The 23087-nt window shown below is 43.1% G+C and overlaps 1 protein-coding gene across 1 annotated transcript in view; it reads left to right on the top strand.

The window, feature by feature from the left end:
• The window catches only part of LOC109513880 (AT-rich interactive domain-containing protein 3B-like), an 89791-nt gene that overhangs the window by 60354 nt on the left and 6350 nt on the right, over positions 1–23087 (top strand). Inside the window, exons 5-6 of the mRNA XM_019866579.1 lie at positions 20000–20183; positions 21973–22232. Of these exons, the coding sequence (XP_019722138.1) occupies positions 20000–20183; positions 21973–22232 (444 nt within the window). The remainder of the gene's footprint in view (positions 1–19999; positions 20184–21972; positions 22233–23087) is intronic.

Genomic DNA, 23087 nt, shown 5'->3' with positions numbered 1-23087 from the left:
ATCCTCATGCTCTGTGCGCTGGTGTATGCCAGGAGTTTGTCCAAGATTCGCCTCCCAAATACAGGATGTATATAAAAATTAAATAAATGTCTGCCATAAGGCATCCATCTTATCTTGAGCTTTGGGCCAGCCGCTAATGTCCATGTAATTGCCATTAAAAATGTTGTCTGGCTTCTGGAGCGGAGCATTTTAGATATATGACATGGCTTCATCATGTCCATTACATTGGCTGTTGTTTGTTTGGTTTGACGAAGCATTATCGTGTGGCTACGAAGGAGTTGTTGTTGTCTCACCAGGAAGAAAATGAAAGAGTGATGCGGCCAACTGCCTGTCAGCGCTGTCCACTTGAGAAGATTAATGGCTGCCGGACGGGGTCAATTTTAACGTTGAGATTCTCACTGTCTCACACGGAGGCTTGCAAAGTAGTGGAAAATTTCAAGTAATTTTACTAAACATATTTTGGGGAAGGCTTTTGTGTGGTATCGGCAATAGAAAATCTTTTAGCTATTAACATATGGGCATTATGAACCCATATTGTAATTTTAAAAACAGAAAACTTCAGTTTTTTTCAATTCCCCACTCAGAGGCAACCCCACATTTTGTCATGTTTTGGTTTATTCACAAAAACTTCGCATTAATTCCAATTGAGAATTTCCTAATCCCTAATCACACGTGACATCGAGAAAGAAAAGAAGAAAACTTTGGTTGCAGTCACGAGGGTGGGAGATTTAATGAAGGCAAGAGCCACGCTAGTGTTACACTCCTAATCGAAGATGCAGTCTCGGCTTAGCAGGGACCACATGGTGGGTTATCTGCGCTTTAGAGTTATTCTGGGAGGTGATACTTTGGTACTTTGCCATCAAGTCATCTTACACGATGCAAGGAGGAGAGGACGGAGGAAGTGGCAATGATACGGGTGAAGCCATAGAATTTCTGTTCAAAGTGCATCACAGAGACAGCAAGTAAGATCATTTGTTCGAGCTCAAAATGGCAAAAAATAAAATAAAAAATATTGGTTCAAAAATTTTGATTGAATTTGACTTTCTAAGGAAACAAAACTTTGATTCCATCCATTTGGCACTTGAATGCGTTTGCTTTGATGCACGTTGCGCTGTTTTGTGCCTCTTTTCGGCATTATGAAACGCAGAAATGAAGACATTCCCATATCCTCTTTGGTGTTTCTATTGTGGGAAGCGGTGGCCTCCCAGCAGGACATTAGAGGAAGTTCCCTAACTGTAACCCTGAGACCATGAGCTCTGTCCACACCAATTACGCCATGAATGGGCTCTGGGGGATCAGTATGCATTATATTACTACTCTCCTCATGCTCCCCCAGCTTGGCTGTACGCCGCCCCCCCCCCCCCCGCCCGGTAAGAGGCGGGGCCCTCGGCACAAACACCGCACGACAATAGGAAGGTTCTCTAGCCTCGTTTTGCCTGCAACTTCTGGAAAAATAGCCCTTTTCATTCCGAGAGCCCACAACATTAGAGAATCGATCTGAGGTATAACAGAAGAGCCAGAATTGATGATTCTTAAGGCCAGAAAAAATCCGGGTCCACATTGTGCTCCCATTCTTTGTAGAAGGAGCAAACGACAATTGCTTTCTGACTTGGACAAGCAGTCTAAAAGGGGTGAAGCAACAATTGTGTTCAACACAAAAGAAGTGACAAGTGAGTGTCTGGTGTTAGACTTTACAACCACGTCCCAACTTTTGCAAACACCCCGACACACATGTGACCTACTGGCTTTGTTACAGCTGTGACACTGCCCCCAGCCGGACCATTTCCAAGTTGACTTCACCCCCCCCCATTCCATGTCTTTTACACCTAACTGTGTCAGGGAAAAATGCAGACTTTAACAGACTGTGTGAAAGGGTCGCGTGACAGTTGCTTTCACCACAGCAGGCCACAGTGCTCGGTGTTCAACTTTACACCCTTGTCCCGGCTTTTCTGAAATACCCTTACACACAGCTGGCGTCACGCATCTCTTACGACCGTGGCACTCCCCCAGAAGAATTTCCAGGGCAACGTTGTCCACCCCGTTGCTAGTTGCTGCCTTTTACACAGAACAAAAGTTCTATCGGTCAAATTGTTGTCATGCGAAAGGGGCCGTTGGCAGCACTTACCTACTTAAGAGTTGTGAACGCTTTTGGCCATATGAGAGACGACATTTATTTTATTGCGTGACTGTCGATGTTACTCTGATGAAGAGTGCAGTTTGGCAGCGTGTGAATCCCCTTTCACACCGCACGCGCCAATTTAACGCAATAAGCAAATGACATTTTTCCTTCCCTGGTCTTTCCTTCCGTCTTCACCCCCTTCCTCACTCCCTCTGTTTATTGTGCTACAGTTACAACCACTGAAACTTGATAACGCCATGGGGGATAAGGGAGGGCACCGTGGTATTGGCCTGCTTGGTTGAGTCCTGGGCGGGGGGAGGTGTTCATTGTTGGGATATGGGGGTTGGGGTTGGATTAAGGGGCCTCCTCCTGTCCTTCACTATATGATTAATGATCTCAAAACAAGTGTAGGGGGGCTAACCTTTTTCCGACAGGCCGGCTGCTTGATGGACAGCAGACAAGGGCCAGGGCGTCGTATGTTGGGTGGCACGAAAAAGGTGACGGCGGACAAGTGCACTCTTGAGATGGGCTGCCAAGGTGACAAAAGGGGGGGTCAGTGGAGGCGCACTCAGCCAGTCAATCAGTCAGTCAGTCAGTCAGCTGACCAAGCACACGGAGATAATCACATGTCCATCTTGGAAGAGCGTCACAGGAAAAGGGCGGATGCCCTACTACTTTTTAATCATGCCACCAAGAGAGACGCCCAAACTGCCACGCCGTCTGGATCAAAGATTTTGTAGTTTTGTGGCTTCTTGTGTGTTGATACATTTGAGGAAATAGTTTGCCTTTTTTGGCGAACTCCACCCTTAAAAGCAGACAAATTACAAGCCAGTCTTAAGGGAGGCAATGCAACCAAGGTGGGGGGGCGGGGTGTTGGTGCTGTGTCGTCTTTGTTCAAAACCAACGGAAATGGTGCTTTTCATGATGTTTGTTTTGATATTCTTAGCCATGGTAGATACAAATCTTCTTGCCAACCAAGGCTACTCTTTGTGCTGCTTCCTTTCCTGAGTCCAGCCCCTCCATCCCCTCCCCCTGTTGTTTCCTCCTTTGCCATTTGTTCCAACACTCTGCGCTGTCCATCTTTAATTACGACCATACTGTAAAGAGATTTAACTCTCTAAGCTGCCCAGCCGGGAGATTCTTAATCACCCGACCCGTAACTAACGTAGCATAGAAGAAGCATAGGCCGCTGAATGATTCACACTGTCATCCGAATAAATACAACAATGGCCGCCCGGTTCATCTCAACCATCTTGTTTTGTCTTCTAGTGTGATACACTGCCAAAATTAAAATAATTAATCAGCAAAGTTCCGAGAACTGCTTGCTTTCCAACTTCGAGGCTTCAGGCACGCTGCTTTGTGCAGAGCAAGCAATAAAGTTGCATATAATGGTGAGAAAAATCCTGACTGCACCGCAATGTCAACCGCCACATTTTCTTTCAAAGAATATTTTCTATGCAGTTCCACTAGTCTAAACACAGTATTCCGATTAATATTACATTTGTGGAATATGGCTATTTCGCCACTTGCCGTCGACTGAAAATGACATCACAGTTGCTCAGGGCTATGAACCGGTGACGGCTCAGCTTGTGAATGTCACACGACAAAACTGAGAAAACAGGTCGACTAGTGGCAGTGCATAGATCACACGGTAAGGAAAATGTTTGGGTTTCAAGTATTTTGTGAAAACCAGGATAAAACCACTTTTATCCCTGTACACCTGAATTGAGTGTCGTGTGACGAGAGCGTTAACCTGCAGCCACACGTGAACTCATCGTGTGTCAAACTCACTTGTGCCATCTCCGCATAGCTCCCCCCGCCACACTTGCTCTTCCATCTGTGTCCTGTGTGTGCTCTTAAAGCAGTGCTTCCTGGCCTCCACACCCCTGTGATGGATGGCACCAAGCACAATTACGGCCCCCGAAGGAGCCCTACACCAGTACAATAGCCCTGAGCTCACTTCCACCAGTGTTCCATGCGCACGCAGCAGCAGGGCAAAGCAACAGAGCCCTGAGTGCAAAGGGGCTTAATGGAAAACAAGACGCTTGACTCGAAGGAACGGACCTTAGGTTTGTTGACGCCACTTCACTTGCTGTGATTTGATTGTTGTGTGGGCCCGCTATGAGATGGATGCAATTAGCGAGTTACGTTGGGCAAGTTAAAATGTGTTTTTATTCAGTCAGTATTAATTGTACATGAAAAATAATGGGGACGGGGGGGGGGGGGGGGGGGGGGTCAAAAACGAAAATCTGTTGGTGGAGCTGCTCATTTTCGGTCTTGGGTCCTTCAGACTCATCCTGTTGGCTACCAAATTTTGTATGGATGGATGAAATTGGCATTGAGTAAATGTATTGCTTCTTATCGGGCGTCATTTGGTTAGGTCCCTAGTAGGAATTTGTCAAAGCCAAAATGGCCGACTTGCTGAGACTCTCTCTTGTATATTATGATTACGTTATGATTGACAAGTCCACCCAATATCTTGTCAATCAGTTAAACTACTTCCTCGGGCTCTCTCAAATTTTTTTTTTTCTCAGAAAATAAAAAGACTATTTTAAAAAATATTAAGAATGTTATATTTAATGAAATTTAATCACAGTTAATCAACCATAGTTGTCTTTTTATATTTGTATTATTCAAAACACGTCCATTCATCAATTGCGTTTAGATGAATGCAATAATTTTTTGAGGACTTTTACAGTCTGAAAACACTACCGACCCCATCATCAAGTACATTACCACATTTTGTTTGTAATGTAATTATACCAAGGGATGAAACAAATACATATACACCATAAACATTCAGTTGTATAATGGTCGTAAACATACTGGCCCATTTGTCTATAAAGACACTTCAACCCATCCAAACTCTTTCAGTGAGTTCACATGCCTGGAGCCAATTTGCATATCGGCATCGGTTACATCCTGCAAGAGCAAATAAACGACCAGCTGTCATGCCCTCCGAATGCCAAAAGCAATTACCATTGATGGCGGTTAAAATTTGGATGAGCACCCCCGCGCCCCCTACCCCGCACTTTCTATACCTTCCTCCTCTTTTAAAACAGCGTATCGCTTTTTCAGCTCTCGTATTGATCGGCGCAAAGAAGCTCGTCAGCTGAAGGCTACGTCCGTCAATCTGGGTGTCTGTTGACTCAAGCGGGTAATTTTCTTTTCAGCAAGAGCCAGTCAGTCAAATCTGACAGTCCTGGTGACCACCACAGTTATCTTAAGCCTGGTCACTAAATTCAGGATCATCTCAATAAAGTGGTCGCAGAGTTCATTTCAGTAGTTCAGTTCAAAAAGTGGCTTTTCATTTCCTTTAAGCTTTAAGCGTTAAAGTTTCAAACATAAAAATCCTTAGATATTCTATGTGGTGAATTTATGATATGAATCAAACCATTACCATAAAATCAACTGTGATTTTTTTTTTTGAAACTGCCCTAAAATCTACCATTTGTGTGAGTCAGTTAAATTTTCATCCACCTCATCGAAAGAAATCTCCAGTAAATGCCCCTCCTCTTATGTACATATTCAACATACCTTGTTGTCCTATCACTTGTGACATACACATTCTTGACATTTTATCATGAGGCCAAGCTATTTGGTTACTTTTCTCCAACTCGATCTTCCAGTTAGACATGAATATAGAGCGGTGGTCTTCTGCCTCCCGGTTAAATAACTCGTAGTACTTGTGCGTCTGTACGTGCACGCATGTGGGAAATGTAACCTTTTTTTTTCTGTGCTCTTTCATTTAATTTTTTTTTTTTACACACCAGACTCTTGTTCATTTGCATGTACAACTTGAAAGAGGGAAAACCAACTTTTACATCAGGATGATGATGGGGTGCCTTCAGACGTGGCAGTTGGGTGGAGTGAATTGCATTGCCTGCAGTACTAATTCATGTGTGCAGTATTTCTGACACGTTTGATCTGCTGTACCATTGCATCTTCAATAAGCAACTAAGAGAAATGTTGTACTTTGCTCCCTGTCTTTCTTTGTTTTTACTTTTGTATTTTATTTTTTTTTTGGTTTTCATATTCAGTCCTGCGTGATACTACCAATCACTAATAGTTCATTTTTGAGGCAAAATATTACTTTGTAGCTTTTGTTCACTCAGCTGGTTTCAGGTGTGATTGTTTAGCCTATTCGTTTAGCCTGCAAAACTGCCACATAGGCGGATTCAATTATCAAAGAATGCACAAGGTATGCGCAGGTGTCTGACCAAAAAACCTGTTGGACATTTTCCATGACACTGTGCCTGTATGTCACAGCACTTAGGAACTCGTCCTTTGATCTTGCCCTCAACACACCCAAATTTAAGGATATATTGTCAATGCAAAGCAGTACATTGCTTTGCGAAGAGTGAAGCTTGACAACAGTGCTTATAAACGCAGCGGAAACAAGGAAGTGTAAAAAGAATTGTGGCCCATCGACAGCAATGTTGCTACTCAATGTCACTTTTCCATTACAGTAGCCAGAACGGCCCCACACCACAACACACCACACTAGCCTCTCTTGGCCCAGCCTGCTTTTCCATCACACCAGGCGTGGGGTGGGATCAATTGAACTCTGCAGGCCTGTACTGCACAATGCACACTTGCGGTGTATGCGGTTCTGTCATACCATTTCACGAGTGCCGGCTACTGTTTTTGCAGCGGTTCAAAATATGAATTGCTGTTGCCTGATGTAGTGACGTTGCAAAGTACAGCCCATCGAATGCATAGAAGCATGTGATTTACAACAATACTCAATCATATTTACAATTTCATGTGGACCATGGATGAAATGGTGTGATTTTGCGAGCGGCGTGCTAAGCTCGCCGCTAGCGCTCATTCATACTGCATGGAGAGCCCAAAGCCAAGCTAAGGAACGTGTAATTATTTTATTTGTTTTGTTTTTGTGCGTTTGTTGACTTGTTTCATTGAGTCATTCCCCATCATGCTGCAGTTGGGGTGCAACCTCATAAGTCACAATTGGTCAATTCCATACTTTTTCCAAAAATTGTTTACAAATTATTTACCAATCTAAAGTGTTGAAAATGGCTTGCTTGTATGAACAAACATACTATTGTTGGGGTCTGCTGAAAAGTGACCATTTTGGAGGTGCAAGGTTTTGCCCTCTCGCCAACGCTAGGTGGATTTGCACTTTTTAAAAAATTCATTCAACACAATTCATTGCATACCGGCCAGCTTAACCCCAAGCTATGGCACCTCAATTTGAGAAGCACTTCTTTCAGCGCAGCTTCTCAGCACCCAGTTTGGGCAGAACAATGACGAAATTCTGGCTCTCAGGTATGTGTGAAAAACTATGAAGTGATTTGTGTTCTAGCATGCCTGGAATTCCACATGGTCATAAAAAATAGTCATGAAAGCAGGGCGTTCACAGTGTTCTCAAACGATAGTCCTGTAGGTACGTGCACGCATGTGGGAAATGTAACCTTTTTTTTTCTGTGCTCTTTCATTTAATTTTTTTTTTTTACACACCAGACTCTTGTTCATTTGCATGTACAACTTGAAAGAGGGAAAACCAACTTTTACATCAGGATGATGATGGGGTGCCTTCAGACGTGGCAGTTGGGTGGAGTGAATTGCATTGCCTGCAGTACTAATTCATGTGTGCAGTATTTCTGACACGTTTGATCTGCTGTACCATTGCATCTTCAATAAGCAACTAAGAGAAATGTTGTACTTTGCTCCCTGTCTTTCTTTGTTTTTACTTTTGTATTTTATTTTTTTTTTGGTTTTCATATTCAGTCCTGCGTGATACTACCAATCACTAATAGTTCATTTTTGAGGCAAAATATTACTTTGTAGCTTTTGTTCACTCAGCTGGTTTCAGGTGTGATTGTTTAGCCTATTCGTTTAGCCTGCAAAACTGCCACATCGGCGGATTCAATTATCAAAGAATGCACAAGGTATGCGCAGGTGTCTGACCAAAAAACCTGTTGGACATTTTCCATGACACTGTGCCTGTATGTCACAGCACTTAGGAACTCGTCCTTTGATCTTGCCCTCAACACACCCAAATTTAAGGATATATTGTCAATGCAAAGCAGTACATTGCTTTGCGAAGAGTGAAGCTTGACAACAGTGCTTATAAACGCAGCGGAAACAAGGAAGTGTAAAAAGAATTGTGGCCCATCGACAGCAATGTTGCTACTCAATGTCACTTTTCCATTACAGTAGCCAGAACGGCCCCACACCACAACACACCACACTAGCCTCTCTTGGCCCAGCCTGCTTTTCCATCACACCAGGCGTGGGGTGGGATCAATTGAACTCTGCAGGCCTGTACTGCACAATGCACACTTGCGGTGTATGCGGTTCTGTCATACCATTTCACGAGTGCCGGCTACTGTTTTTGCAGCGGTTCAAAATATGAATTGCTGTTGCATGATGTAGTGACGTTGCAAAGTACAGCCCATCGAATGCATAGAAGCATGTGATTTACAACAATACTCAATCATATTTACAATTTCATATGGACCATGGATGAAATGGTGTGATTTTGCGAGCGGCGTGATTTTGCGAGCGGCGTGCTAAGCTCGCCGCTAGCGCTCATTCATACTGCATGGAGAGCCCAAAGCCAAGCTAAGGAACGTGTAATTATTTTGCTAAGCTCGCCGCTAGCGCTCATTCATACTGCATGAAGAGCCCAAAGCCAAGCTAGGAAGGTGTAATTATTTGATTTGTTTTGTTTTTGTGCGTTTGTTGACTTGTTTCATTGAGTCATTCCCCATCATGCTGCAGTTGGGGTGCAACCTCATAAGTCACAATTGGTCAATTCCATACTTTTTCCAAAAATTGTTTACAAATTATTTACCAATCTAAAGTGTTGAAAATGGCTTGCTTGTATGAACAAACATACTATTGTTGGGGTCTGCTGAAAAGTGACCATTTTGGAGGTGCAAGGTTTTGCCCTGTCGCCAACGCTATGTGGATTTGCACTTTTTAAAAAATTCATTCAACACAATTCATTGCATACCGGCCAGCTTAACCCCAAGCTATGGCACCTCAATTTGAGAAGCACTTCTTTCAGCGCAGCCTCTCAGCACCCAGTTTGGGCAGAACAATGACGAAATTCTGGCTCTCAGGTATGTGTGAAAAACTATGAAGTGATTTGTGTTCTAGCATGCCTGGAATTCCACATGGTCATAAAAAATAGTCATGAAAGCAGAGCGTTCACAGTGTTCTCAAACAATAGTCCTGTAGCCAGACCAATATTCTCCAGTATTCAGATCCCAGGCAACCAATCAGCTATCCACCCAATCGTCCGTCCATCCATTGTTCTGCAGCCTCCATCAGAGCCACTCTTGATCGGGGTCTGGTCAGTTGATCCTCTGGGACTTGGGTTACAGCTGAAGAGGCCATCTCATTTTTCGCAACCTTTTCAATACCCCCTACCCTCTATATGGCCAGGTGACCCATCTTCATGACACGAGGAGTCATATTTCTTGTTTTCTTTTTATGACGTCTCACATCGGCATTGACCGCAACGGACAGGATCGCTATGCCAACCTTTCACCGAAGGATGCAGTGAAGTCTTCGACTTCTAGTAATTTGGAAACGCATGCATTGTGTTGGATAACCAATAGTACAAAATATGGGTGGTGTTTGCAGAATAGACATTGATAATCTCCTCATAGAATTATTGGGTAGCCAGTGTATTCAGGTTGAACATCTACATGGGGATATTGATCAAACTAAAGGAGGGAAAATCTTGGTTTAACAAATATTGCAATAAAAATTGAAGAAAAAAAATCTGCAAATATTCAAATGTGCAGCTTTTCATACAAAATAAATACACTGACAAATAATTATTAGTTCTATTTTAGTTCAAATTTTTTTTAATATATATCAAGTATGAAAGATACAGTCTATTACAGTACTGTATTTCAACAAAATCTCCATGATTTGTAGTTAAATGTCAAATGTACTCATTTGAATCATCTTTTAGGCCAATTATGTTAAAAAAAAAAGATTTTTGTCGTTAGTAGTTTTGCTTACAATCGTACCAATATATTAGTTCATTAATTCTAATTAATTAATCAAACATTTTATTAAAAAAAATAACAATAATAATACATGCCAGTTGTATGTGTAAAATTGGAATGAAGTGACTAGCGGGCTATTTGTTTAGAATGTCAAAATCAAGCGCCCGGCTTCACGTGCTGCAGTGCGCACTGCGTATTGCCGGCTCACATCTGCTTACAATATTTTTGACACGCCAACGCTAATAAATAGAAGTCGGCGAGTAACTACACTAAACACTTGTCAAGCAGATCTATGCGGCTCGGTGTACAAAACCGCTCTCACACGTCGCAAAGACAGTTTTATTATACAGTCGATTCGAAGCTTGTCAGGGCACGAATGTTCCCGCGTACAGTACGGCGTTTTTTTTTTTTTTTCTGAGTTACTCTGTTTGAAGGTTGACCGTAGATGCCGTTGAAGTGTACCTGCCTGGCATTGCATCCAGATTTATAGCCAGTTTGCTCTTTACAAAATTGTAATCGCACACTTGAGCTTCTAATAGTGTTATTATGAGCGGTCTGACAAGCCAACCCCCACCCCCACACCCTACATCCCGCAGCTTTGTGAGCTGCTCCTGGGGAAATTTACAGCTCCTGACTGTGGTTTGGAGCCTGGCCAGTTATTTTCCACGATGGAGTTGACAGAGCGCACGAGACAGCTCCTTTAGAGTATCGGCAGGCTTCCTTCACCGTACTAGCGCTTACTTATGTGTCCCTGCCGCTTCTTGGGTGGGGGGGACTGACTTTCTCAGCCATTCTAACTTTCCACATATGTATTTGTGTTTCACTGTTTGCAATGTGTAACAAACAAGTGAACGTGCATCGGCGACTCTGGCTGTTCTTGCCGCTTCCATGTGCTAGATAACATTCCGGTACATGAATTGCTCCCGTTGACACAATTGGTGATGCATTTAAAGTTCACTTGTAACTCAGATTTTTGCCTGCCACTCAAATCGAGTCCGTGTCTCATAAAGCTTATAAATTGAGGCACTCGTAAGTCAAGGTACCACTGTGCTTACTAAAATGAATGCCCTCGCTTGTGAGAAATGTGAGCCTCAGTTGCACTTTTCAGCAGTTGATCACATGCAGATGCTACAAAATGTGCAGAATTTTCACATGACAGATTTGTTGGTGTTCACATGATGTTTTTAAAAAGTGTGCTTTAATAAATTCAAATGTATTTTAAGCATGTGGGAGGGTTGAAATGAATGTTTTAATATGATCACAGATTTTCACTCGGCGAGCGGGTCTTAAATGTATCCCCCGCGATGAACGGAGGTTGGCTGCATCGATCAACATAATATGGACTTAATTAGATGAGCGTCCCTCACAGTGTGCGTCCCCCAACCCCCCTCTCAGCTGTGGCTCCGGACGCATGCTTAGAATAGCAATGCATCTATAGTGTTGCGTTACATTGAACCTACCTTATGTGGCGGCTGCGCATCTGACCACTTGATATGAATTGGTGTCTGAACTAAAGATAGCAAATTCCACACACTGTGGCCTTTTTTTTTAACCTCTTCTGTCCGTGACCATACATTAAAAATAAAACAAACATTCCGCCAGTGTGTACAGCGAGGTCCAGAGAATATGCTGCCCCTCACCCGACTTGTATAAACCAAACAGCCAGTCTCTGCCCGACTTAAAGTAAACTTTTCGCTTGGAGTCCAGACCCACATTTCTCTTGTGAGCGTCTGTACCAAATCAGTGGCGGCTGTCTGACACTATAACAAAGTTAGAAGATTAGGATACACACTAAATCCTAAAAAGTTTAGAAATTGCCTTTCTTGTAAGCTATATTAAAAGTGAAAAAAAAAAAAAACTAAAGCATTTTATAAAGGTCGTAAATCATGTGAATAGGTGAGTATTTCCATGTATAATTGGGGACAGATGTATAGTGAATAGTGAACCACGAATAGGTGGGTTGTTGCTGTACAATAATCCGCCACGACATTGCGGTTCACACTTGGTGGTTCTGCTACAGCATATCACGGATTTGGCTTCATGACGTTGATGACTGTTTATTAAACCATCCAAGTACAGTGGTACGTCTACGAACGAAATTTATTGGCTCTGGAAGACCTTTCTTAACTAGAAAATTTTGTAAGAGACGCGTTTTCCATGTAAATACCCTAATCTGTTCCAAGCCTCCCCAAAATTCAGACATAAATGTTTTCTAAGTCATAAAAATGCATCAAAATATGTAACAAATTGTTACAAGTGTCCCTCTTAGCCAATGGGATGCTAGGTAATAGCCAATGGCAGAGCAGCTATAAGCATGTTGCGTTCAGGAAACTCAGAGCTGCTAGTAGCAGCCCATACTGTGTTTTTACCTTTCGTATCTTGAAATCTCTTTTGTAACAAGAGACAATATTTTCCTGTTGAGGCGTTTCGTGACTTGAAAATTTTGTATGGCGAGACGTTCGTAAGTAGAGCTACTGTACCTTTTTTTATTTGTTAGACTGGGCTATCCGAACGAAGCGTAATTATTACATGGTGACGCCTTTGTGTTGGTCAATGTGGAGGGAAGAGGAAGACACTGTTGCTCTCAGACACTTCCATGGGGGCAGGGGGTCTGTTTGTGTTGGCTGACACCTTCCTTATAGCACTAATCCACTCTTTCTCCTCCCCCGTCCGTCCTTGTTTTTTTCTTTGCGAGAAGCTGAAAAGTTCTCCCTTACCCTCTGCCCCCAGCCTTTTCATTACATTAACGTCTAGAATGGGTATAACTGTCTGCTGTTCACTGGAATTGTAAAGACATAACTGTTAAACACGAGTTTCAGACCACGTTTTCCTTTTATTTGACTCTTTTTGTTACAGGAAAGCCTTGCACTCTTCGTTTGCGGCTAGCTCGGTCAAGCATTCATTTCCGGTCGGTCACGAGGCTGTCCTTCAATTATTTAAAAAGGAAAGAAAAAAAAATTCCAGCGTGTCACGACAGGGATATTTATCTTACCACTACTACTGGCATCAGGAGGCACCTAATTGATTTATTATGGAAGCCCTTTAATGTGGACAGCTGCTTCCTGCTAAAAAATAGGTCATGGGTTAAATTAAACGATCTTGTTCCTTCTTTTTGGCACACAAATTGCAGCCTGAGGAGTGGAATGTAAATGTTGTGTTTAGGGTTGCAATTAAAAATTATTTTGTTCATTAATGGATCACTCGTTTGGTCCGTAACATGTCAGAAAATAGGCGAAATGACGGATGTTCCGGCATTCGTTCATGATTGTGATATTCTCGCACCTGCAGACTTCCTCCCTTTTCGAAAAGAAATGTTTTTGGGTGTTTCGACTGGAACATTTTTAATTAGTTACGAACCAAAAGTCGCAACGTTTGGAGACCTGATTTCACACGTTTTGTCGCCAAAATGCAGCTGTTTATTTTGATAAGTTCAATGACATTTTAGTGTATAAGGCATACTTGCACTTTTGAAAAGGGGAGTTTTGCAGTATTTGAGACCCAGTTTCAAGTTTGTCTAAAAACAGCAGTTGTCATATAATCAGCGGCCCAAAGGAAAGTTTTTTTAATCCGCTTAAAGTTGAGATGGTCCATGAATCTGGTTTTAGATTTTTTTTTTTCTCTTGACTTTTGTGAGATTTTTGTGAGAGAGTCTTTTTCACTTCCATCAACGCTGCCTATCTGCATGACTTGATCTGCAGTCCCCCTATCATGACCAGTCTAGCCACTGGAGGGCTACAGCCGTGTGGCAAGAGGAAGGAATCAGGGAGTGATGTCAGGGGTGGGGGAGGGGGGGCAAAGTGACCTCTGACCCCTGTTGCCATTAATCACTAGGCTCCTGATGGCCATGTCCCTGGGGGGAAATCAGTCCGGGGCAAAGGATGATGGGAGGTGAAGCCTGCAGCCAATTACAGATGGGCTGGGAGCAGCTGAGTGGACAGATCAGGGCTTTATAGAGAGATGAAATGAGCGCCGGGTTGCCATGTGAGCCCGACGGGGCTCCTGTCCTTCTCAACGCCACGTTATCACCGACACTCCACCGGCGCTCTGCTAGTAAAACGAGCAGATGGAGAAGTCGCAACAATTACAACGGCAGAAATGGCCGCCTGTGATGAAAGCACACTTGGCTCTGCTGTGATCAAAAGAGGTGTTTGGGTCGGTCCAATTAGGCTGCTTAGAGTTAAACGGCGCAGATGTTGCACAGCAAAGGCAACAGTGGCTTGTTGACTCTCTGGACACAGCTGTTGCCAAAGTGGAGTTTTTTTTCAAAAATTTTCGACAGAATTATGACATATCTGTCTCCATAATGCGATTGCACCAGACTGAAATTCGAAACCTTGCGTTGATCAGTTAATGCTGTCTTCTCAGGTTTCAAACACAGCTCCACACCACTTAGGATAGGCACAAAATTAAGTCGGTATAGTAAGCCCCCACTATTCACGGTGACTAGGGATCGAGCCCGATCGCACGTAATTGACCGCACCTCAAACGATGTTTAAAATGGCCTTAATCAATAAATTCTAAAGTATACCCCAAAATATGATTGCGAACACTTTCCAATCATTTCAAATTGACTTGACAACGTTGCCCTTAAAATGGCTTACACCAAAAGTGCACATGCAGGAAAGACTCTCCACAGCTTTCATGAACAACCCAGGCTCAACCGGGCTTTTCACTGACATATTGAGATGCTCGTCTCTCAGTGGAAAGTATCACTCAAACGTACTTCATGAGACCAATCACTACTTTCCTATTGGCCAGTGCTTTGGCACCACCTTTTTGACGTCTTATAGCAAAAACGCAAATAGCATCGGCTAAGTTCCACAAAATAAATAATAATAATCATCGGAATTATCATGAATACCAAAGTGCAATAGGTGGAGGTTCACTGTTCGTTCTTGATGTCCCTGGTGCTGAATCTGTCTTGACATCGCTCTAAAATAGTGACATACATGCTTTTCATGGGACAACAACTTCATTGACTGAGGTCCTGTTTTAAAAACACATCTGTCTTTGTACACGTGAAGTGTGGCGCGAGCTGTTTGTGGCCTCACTAGCAGCTGGCCAGGCCATCACCACGTCAGGGGGGGGGCGTGGAGGGGTTTGGTGTTAGGGGGCAAAGCACTCTTTGTTGTGGGCTCATTGTTGCGGCTTGAAAACATGGCTTCCTGCTGACCTGCACTTTAATTCACACATCAATAACCCCTGGCTGATCTCTGACCTTGCTGGTTGTACTAATTGTTTGATGTGGGCTTGATGCTGCATCAAATAAGTGACACCCAACACTTTTGCTCCGTGTTCTGGAAACGTGGCAAAAAGACAATCAAAAAAATATTTTCAGGCCTTGCGGGGATGTGTCGTAGCAGCATTTGTAGCCATCCAGCTCTGTACAATCTCCTATTACACTCGTGTTCCGTGTCATGTCACTCCATCTTAGAGCTAGGCGATATGACACTATATATCGCGAAGATAACATTTTATCATGTCCCTTTTTATACCATCGCATTATCATTTTTTTCATGTGCAGATAACAGCATGTACAGATAAGCTTGATTTGATGGCCAAAAGCTTTCACTCCTCCATCTGATGCCTCACCGCTGCCACCAGGTGACAGACTGAACAACAATACAGGGAAGTGAATCGCAATACGTAGTCACTGTACATAACAAACCGATGGTGCAAAATTAAAAAAATGATTGAAAATAAGCACCTCCACATCTGAGACCATGGTCCTCAGTCGAAAAAGGGTAGATTACCCTCTCCAGGTCAGGGATGAGATCCTGCCCCAAGTGGAGGAGTTCAACAGGCATTTTACATGCTGTGAGGCGGACTCTGTATCTGTCATTTATGTTTTGCCGATTACAAAAATAAATAAATACATAAAGAGAAGTCCAAATGCTCTCGAATGGCTGACAGTGAATGAGCTAAATCAACTTGCCCTACTCCATAGGTGCCACCTTCCTAAAATAATGTGGCTTAAGTCTTTTTTTTTCCCTTTTCTTTCCGAAAACACGAAAAACCAAACCAAATACTGGTTATATTGTATGTATATACAAAAAAATAAATAAAAAATTAACTTTGGGGTAGAATCGACTGGGATGTCGCCGATTTCAGCAGAGGTGGTCAGCATTTTGAGATGTTTATTAAGGCCCAAGAAACATTTTGTCCAAATATGACCTGGGCCGTGATTTTCAGAGGATGACGCTACGTACTTGTCTCAGTATCTGTTTGCAAAAGAAGCTGGCACGCTTGTTTTGCCTCACGTTAAATGGCTTTGCAGATTAGACCAATGTTTCCCCTGCCACATTTATCTGCAGCTTTGGTGAACCCAGCGGCACCAACACCTCGACGGCAAGCTTCTGTGCCACCACATACGCAGCGTTGCTATTGCCAGGTCTGAATTATTTCGTCGTGAGGTAGACAGTAAACATCTTCACCTCCATGTCAGAACACACTTTGCTCGACTTTGCATTTATTTGAATGTTGAAAGCAATTTTTTCCCCCCCATAGGAAATCATGACAATGAAACAATACAGGTCAAACTGTCGCCATTTATCTTAAACCGTCTGTTATTTTTGGTACCTTTGCTCCACCATAAATGTTCACAGATTCATGTGACCCACTTTAGTCATTAAAGCTCTAAAAATGCTTTTTAAACAGTATTCTTAAAAGACTAAATCTATTCGAAAGTTTTCTCCAAATTTGCTTCTTTGTGTTCAACTGCATATTTGGAAATGATTCTATTTTAAAACCAAATTTCTTAAGACGATTAGTTTTTTTGGTGCAAACATATACTTTTTGTCCTTATACGTCATCTCTCACAGTTCACGTTTAGGCCTTATTTTACAATTATTACAACGGTCAACTGTTTTGAAAATGTTGATGGTCAAACACACAGGTGTCAAAGTCAAGGCCCGGGGGCCAGATCTGGCCCGCCACATCATTTTATGTGGCCCGCGAAAACAAATCATGCATGTCAAGTTCCATGATGCTTGTTAAAGTCTGAACCAACATTTGAAATTGTCACATATAATCCACAGTAGCAGTCATTATTCTTGACCTCTGATTTTAAAACTAGTTATTCATCAATTTGTTGTGTGCTGTGTATGTAATATGTGGAGGGGATTAAACATTTATATGGTTTCCCAAAATTCATAACGGCCCTCCAAGGGCAACCCTAACTACAATGTGGCCCGCGACAAAAATGAGTTTGACACCCCTGGTCAAACATGTTGCTCGTCTGATTGGCGTTTTTGCTGTATGCTCGTCACGCAGGCCTTATTTTGACACACCCTGACAACACCTCCCATTCTGTTGACTGTGTATTTGCTATGACGTGCTGTACACGCCCCATTGTTGACCCCTACAATGAGGAAAGAGCAATGCCAGAAAATGCTTGCCTGCCGTCACTTCACATGACATGCATGTGAACAAGCATGTAAACATTGTGCTCGTACATCTGTTTGCGTTTGCCTTTAGACGGGATTGCAGTCTGTTGACACTCTATGACAATCTTGTCAAATGAGAACATTATTTGAATCACCATTGTCTGTTGTCGCAATGCATCATGGGATATACTGCTTTTCTCTACAGCGGAATAGTGGACACGACGTGAGTCCGCCAATGTCAATTTGCAAATCATCCACTTCCACACACCATTTCAATGGTTTCAAATGCAGTTGGCGTTGAAAAACAGTGCCGCGCATCCAGACCCTTGAGTCCAGAATCAAGCGTAGAGTTCTGAATTAGACTTCCTGCTCTGAGGCAGGTCCATTTGCCCACGTCGCCCCCATTGCACGTGGCTTAAAGACATGTTGCTAAAATGAATCAGGGCTAATCTGCATGGCCTGATCGCTGCTATTCGCCAAAGTCATTAATGAGTCCAATTCCAAGTTAAGGGGCTGAAGGATTGACGGGAATTAACCGGGCCGAGCAACTCTGCGTACGAGTGGCCTTGTACGTGTGCCTCGGGTGTGTGGATTTAGTGCCGCAATCCTCTAAATGAGCTTCATTATACTGGACTATCCCGCAGGTTCCACCCACTGCTGTCTGTGGATTAGAGGGTTGCTGCCCCCCTCTCCCCCCGCTCAACGACTCCTCCCTCCATACTTAATTAGATGTGTTGCACTTTTTGATTCTGTACATAATACAGTACATAGTTTTGTACATAGTACGGAAACTATTTTTATCTCTATTAGGGCTGGAGTTATCAAATTTTCTATATTCGGATATCCTACTGAAAACTATATTGAATGATCGGTATTCAGATTTTTTTTAAATGTTTTTTTTTTCTTTTTGTGTACAAATAATTACTACAAAATAGAAAAACGTGACAGAACTGAATTTGCTTTTAATATTTAATTGGTAAAGTTTATGTGGGCCAGAACTTTGGTCACAAGCATTAGTTAAGATACATAACAATCATGCTAGACCATGGGTGTCAAACTCTTGTTAGTCGCGGGCCACTTTGGAGTTACGTTTCGCACGAACTCTGATTTCAAATTAAATGTGTTGTCAACAGGATATATTAACAATGAACTCCAGGGGCAATTGGGTAATATTTCTGGAATAATCTGATGATTAGAATGTACGTTGACATGGTTTTCAGTCATAACAGCCCGCTGAGGGAAACTAGATTATAACTACGATGTGGCCCTTGAACAAATTGAGTTTGACATCCCTGGTTTTGAAGAACAAAAGTGTGAGTCTTCAGGAGGAAGGCATGACATTTGAGTCCCCCCAGTTTGTCTCTCCGGTTGCGTTGTTTTCAATAGAATTAACAAAATAATGAGCCAACAATTGAAAAGAATAAACGATACCTTCCTCACCTCCCTTTCTGACCGTGCCCACTCCTCACCACACGCTTCCTTCATGCTTGAGTGCAGATAAGCTGTTGACAAGATTAATGCATCTGTATCAAAAGTCTCGAGCTGCTCGGCTTTGTGTTGTTTGCGAATCCCCTTTTCCAGGTCAAGCCAGATTGCCTTAACTGGGCTAATGTGTTTTCAAGCCAAATTTAACAGGCGTGCAAGACACATGCCAGCCTGATTGCCAACCTTGTCCTACGCCATGTCCTGCATTACCATTTTTTTTCACGTATGATTCATGGCAAAGCAAAACAAAAAAACATCGCAATGGATATCCTCAATCTGATATTGGCCATTTCCCAGGGTCCTTCAGACATAAACTTCTCAAAATGTCCCTTTGCCACCCAGTTTAAATCATTCATACCTGCCGCTAAATTGTTGGGAGGGAAAAACCCAGCCCCCAAATCCGGTTTGTCGCAAAACATGAAATTTGATAGCCTTGTCTTTTATGAGAAGATCCACCAAAAAGTCTCATGCATGTAAAGACACAGAAGGTCTGCCATTTTACTTTGAAGTAGTCATTTTTCCCGTTTATAGGGTTCCTTTAACCCTTTCAGGGTCAGCAGTTATTACAGTGGACAGCTTTTCATGTTATCGGGTTACAGGGTGCACGAAAGGGTGAAAAGTGAACTCCTAAAGATTGTGTTCAAATTCCCATACACCATACCCTATATACTAAGAATTCAAAATGTCATTATTGCTTGTGGCCAGAACAAAACAGCACACGTGGATGGCTTGCAATAATGCACTCTTGCAGAAATCCATCTTCAGTGTAATTCATCATCTTTGTATCACAGATGCATCTTATTTTGTGCCTGTTACTGTTTGCTGCATCCCCCCGCCCCCCTTTTAAGTGCTGACAAGCCTCAACAATGGAGAACTTGTCTAGCTACTCTGTCACAAATGCATGTGCAAACAAGAAATTATTGATATTACAACCACGTGATACCTTTCCCGCTTAGGCGACCCAGACGGCGTGGAATCATGTATGTTTTTTTTTTTTTTTTGTTCCCCCCCTACACCAGGCACCCCGGTCAACCGTATTCCCATCATGGCCAAGCAAGTGCTGGATCTTTACATGCTGTACAAGCTGGTGACGGAGAAGGGAGGCCTGGTGGAGGTCATCAACAAGAAGATCTGGAGAGAGATCACCAAGGGACTCAACTTGCCCACCTCCATCACCAGCGCCGCATTTACCCTGCGCACACAGTAAGACGCAAAATAGCCTCCATCACATTCTACAGTCAACTTGAAGTGATTTGCTTCAACTATAATTAGGACCCAGGCATCTGGCCGTGTGAAGGTCCATCTAGATTCGCTGTTTATCATCAATGAATCACCTTTGAGGGCGGCAACATCTATGAAAACGTAGTCCCCAAAACCTCCAAACTCCACGAAGTATCACCCACTGAAAAGATTTTGCCCCCCGATCCCAGGTTTACCAAGCAACACGAAATTGGGTATCATATCACAACAGGAGCCACCAAAAAGTCTCAAGGAGCTATGCCCAAACATCAAGAGGAAGTTGGGTATTTTGGTTTGAAGCAGCCATTTTGAGTAAATTCCAGGCCTTGTACTTTGACAGGATCCTACAAGGGAATTTGGACAAATCAGCCCCAGTCAGAAGCAGATGCCCTCTAAAATGACCAAGCTTTTATTTATTTATTTTTTTTATAAATTTATTTATTTATTTATTTATTTTTAACTCTACCATGCATTGTGGCCAAAGCATGGCATCAAAGTTCAATAATTATTTCAACAATTTTTGGGAAGTTCAACAAAAATATCTGATATTTCATTAATCAATACGAAATTGGTTAATGCGTCTATTATGAAAGGAAACGGAAAAGTGTCAAGTACCCAAGTCCAAAATTGACCAGGAAGTAGGCTGTGTTGGGCGAATTTCAGAGCTCGCGCTTTGACAACTCCCACTATGGAATTTGTCCACATCCACCCCAATTAGAAGGAGGCATTCGAGAGGTTGGTGTTAAATTGTCAAGCTTTTTTGCCTGAGCTATGTAATGTGGCCAGAGCGTTGTGCTAAATTTCACGTGCGGAATTGAAAATAGTCTGCCATCTTGGGCAAATTCCACAGCTTGGGCTTTGAATTGCTGTTTACAATTATATTGGAAATGCAATTTTTTTCTAGCAGTTCCATTTCAATGCGGGGCCAATCAAATTCTCTCACGGGTCATGTGCTGTATGACCCACGTGCCCCATGTTGCGCAGTTTAGCCACAAGCGTGTGTTTGCGTGCCTCACCCGCTGTATTTGTACACATGCCTCCATTTGTCTCCTCCACCGAGCCACTTTGCCTTCTCACTTCCAATCCCCTGCGTCTATTACATCACATTGATTGATCACTATTCATTTATTGATCGTGTAGGTTCAGAGTTCGCCGTGACTAAGGTGGCCGCCTGAGTGACAGCTGGAAGCTGGAGAACGCTTCGGATGGTGCCGCCACCATCCGGATAGAAAAGCTGGAATGGACTGTCACACCACATTGTCCACTAATAAGGATGCCCTAATGAAGCCTCATGTATTTTTAATGTGCTCCGAAGGCTCTATCTAATGGATGCTGGGGCTCTTAGCGACTTATTGATCCGCCGTAATGCAGTCAGCATACATAATAACACTGCACGTTCATTTTAACTTGCGTTCTAATGGCAGAAAAAACACTGAAGCTGTGACTGTGCATGTACTCCGTGACGTCAGCGCAACACTCAGCATGTTTTGTACACTTAGACGCACAGTGCACCATGACGCATCGCAGTCTCTCCAGTCTGCAGTGAAAGAGAGCAAGGCTGTTTCGTATTTATTTCTGTAGCTACTGGAAGGAGACCAGCTTTAGCTTTAGCTTTCATCGTAAAACTTTACGAGAAGCAACCAAGTGCAGTATGTGGAGTACTCTTACTGCAGTGCTAAAGCACACGCTATTAACCTAGCTCCTTGAATGTATTTGAACTCAAGCCATTTGGCATTTGTATCTCGTTTCGCAGGTACATGAAGTATTTGTACCCCTACGAGTGCGAGCGTAAGGGCCTTAGTTCCCCGGGCGAGCTCCAGGCCGCCATCGACAGCAACCGACGCGAGGGCCGCCGCCCCAGCTACAGCAGCAGCCTCTTCCGTTTCTCGCCGTCGCCCAGCACTGCCCCTCACATCCTATCGCCTCCCAAGATGCACCTGTCCGCTATCGGGGCTGGCACCTCTGCGGCCCTCAATGGCCTCCAGGGCTCGCCGGGGTCCGTCCTGAAGAAAGGTAACAGAACCGTACACATGCTGGACATATTAGGTACACCATAACAAGAATAACATACATACTTTTGGTATTAATTCAGCATTGTCGATTACTGTGGTCATATGGAGAGTTGTTTTCATATATGAACATTGAATTAAACGTTAAAATATGTCCATATTGATCGTCTCTGCTATAGTTGTGTTGATCTGACCAAGAGTGTTCCAGTGAGAAGATGGTCGCTGATTAGATAGAGAAATGGCTCCCTCTGATGCCCATTTATAGTAACTGCAACTAGTGCTTGCATACAATACAGTGCTACTTCTAAAACTGTGTTCACTGGTGCTGAGCAGTGGCAAACATCCTAGGTTCCAGTCAAAAGTAATTGGTAACCTTGAAGCGGTTAATTTATATGTATATTATCAGTGATTTTATTCACAGCTCTGGAAAAATTTGATTACTTTGTGTTTGGAGTTGTTATTGGGCTTTTTAATAAGAATAGCAGTTCCTATTCCGGCCATGCACATAACTGACAAATATGCAGTATTTGTCTTGATAGTTGGGCATATGAAGTGTTTTAGTCCTGTGTGTGTGTGTGTGTGTGTGTGTGCGTGTTGTGAAGGATAAACCAAACAAATCTCTTTTGATGAAAGGGAAAATCCCTCCTGTCCTCGGGAAACCTGCGTCCCGGTAACCCTAATGACCTTGGACAAGTGTAATCCTTTGAAATGTATGGAGTAATGTCAGTCTGCGGTTCTGTGTGTATCTCTGCCACACGCACGCACGCACACACGCACATGCACACGCACACATGCACACGCACACGCACACACACACACACACACACACACACACACACACACACACACACCCACCCAC

The sequence above is a fragment of the Hippocampus comes genome, unplaced genomic scaffold, assembly GCF_001891065.2.
Source record: "Hippocampus comes isolate QL1 unplaced genomic scaffold, H_comes_QL1_v1.1 scaffold82, whole genome shotgun sequence".
Classification (NCBI taxonomy): Eukaryota; Metazoa; Chordata; class Actinopteri; order Syngnathiformes; family Syngnathidae; genus Hippocampus; species Hippocampus comes.
The sequence above is the reverse complement of the archived record's forward strand: the minus strand, read 5'-3'. Positions and strand labels throughout refer to the sequence as shown.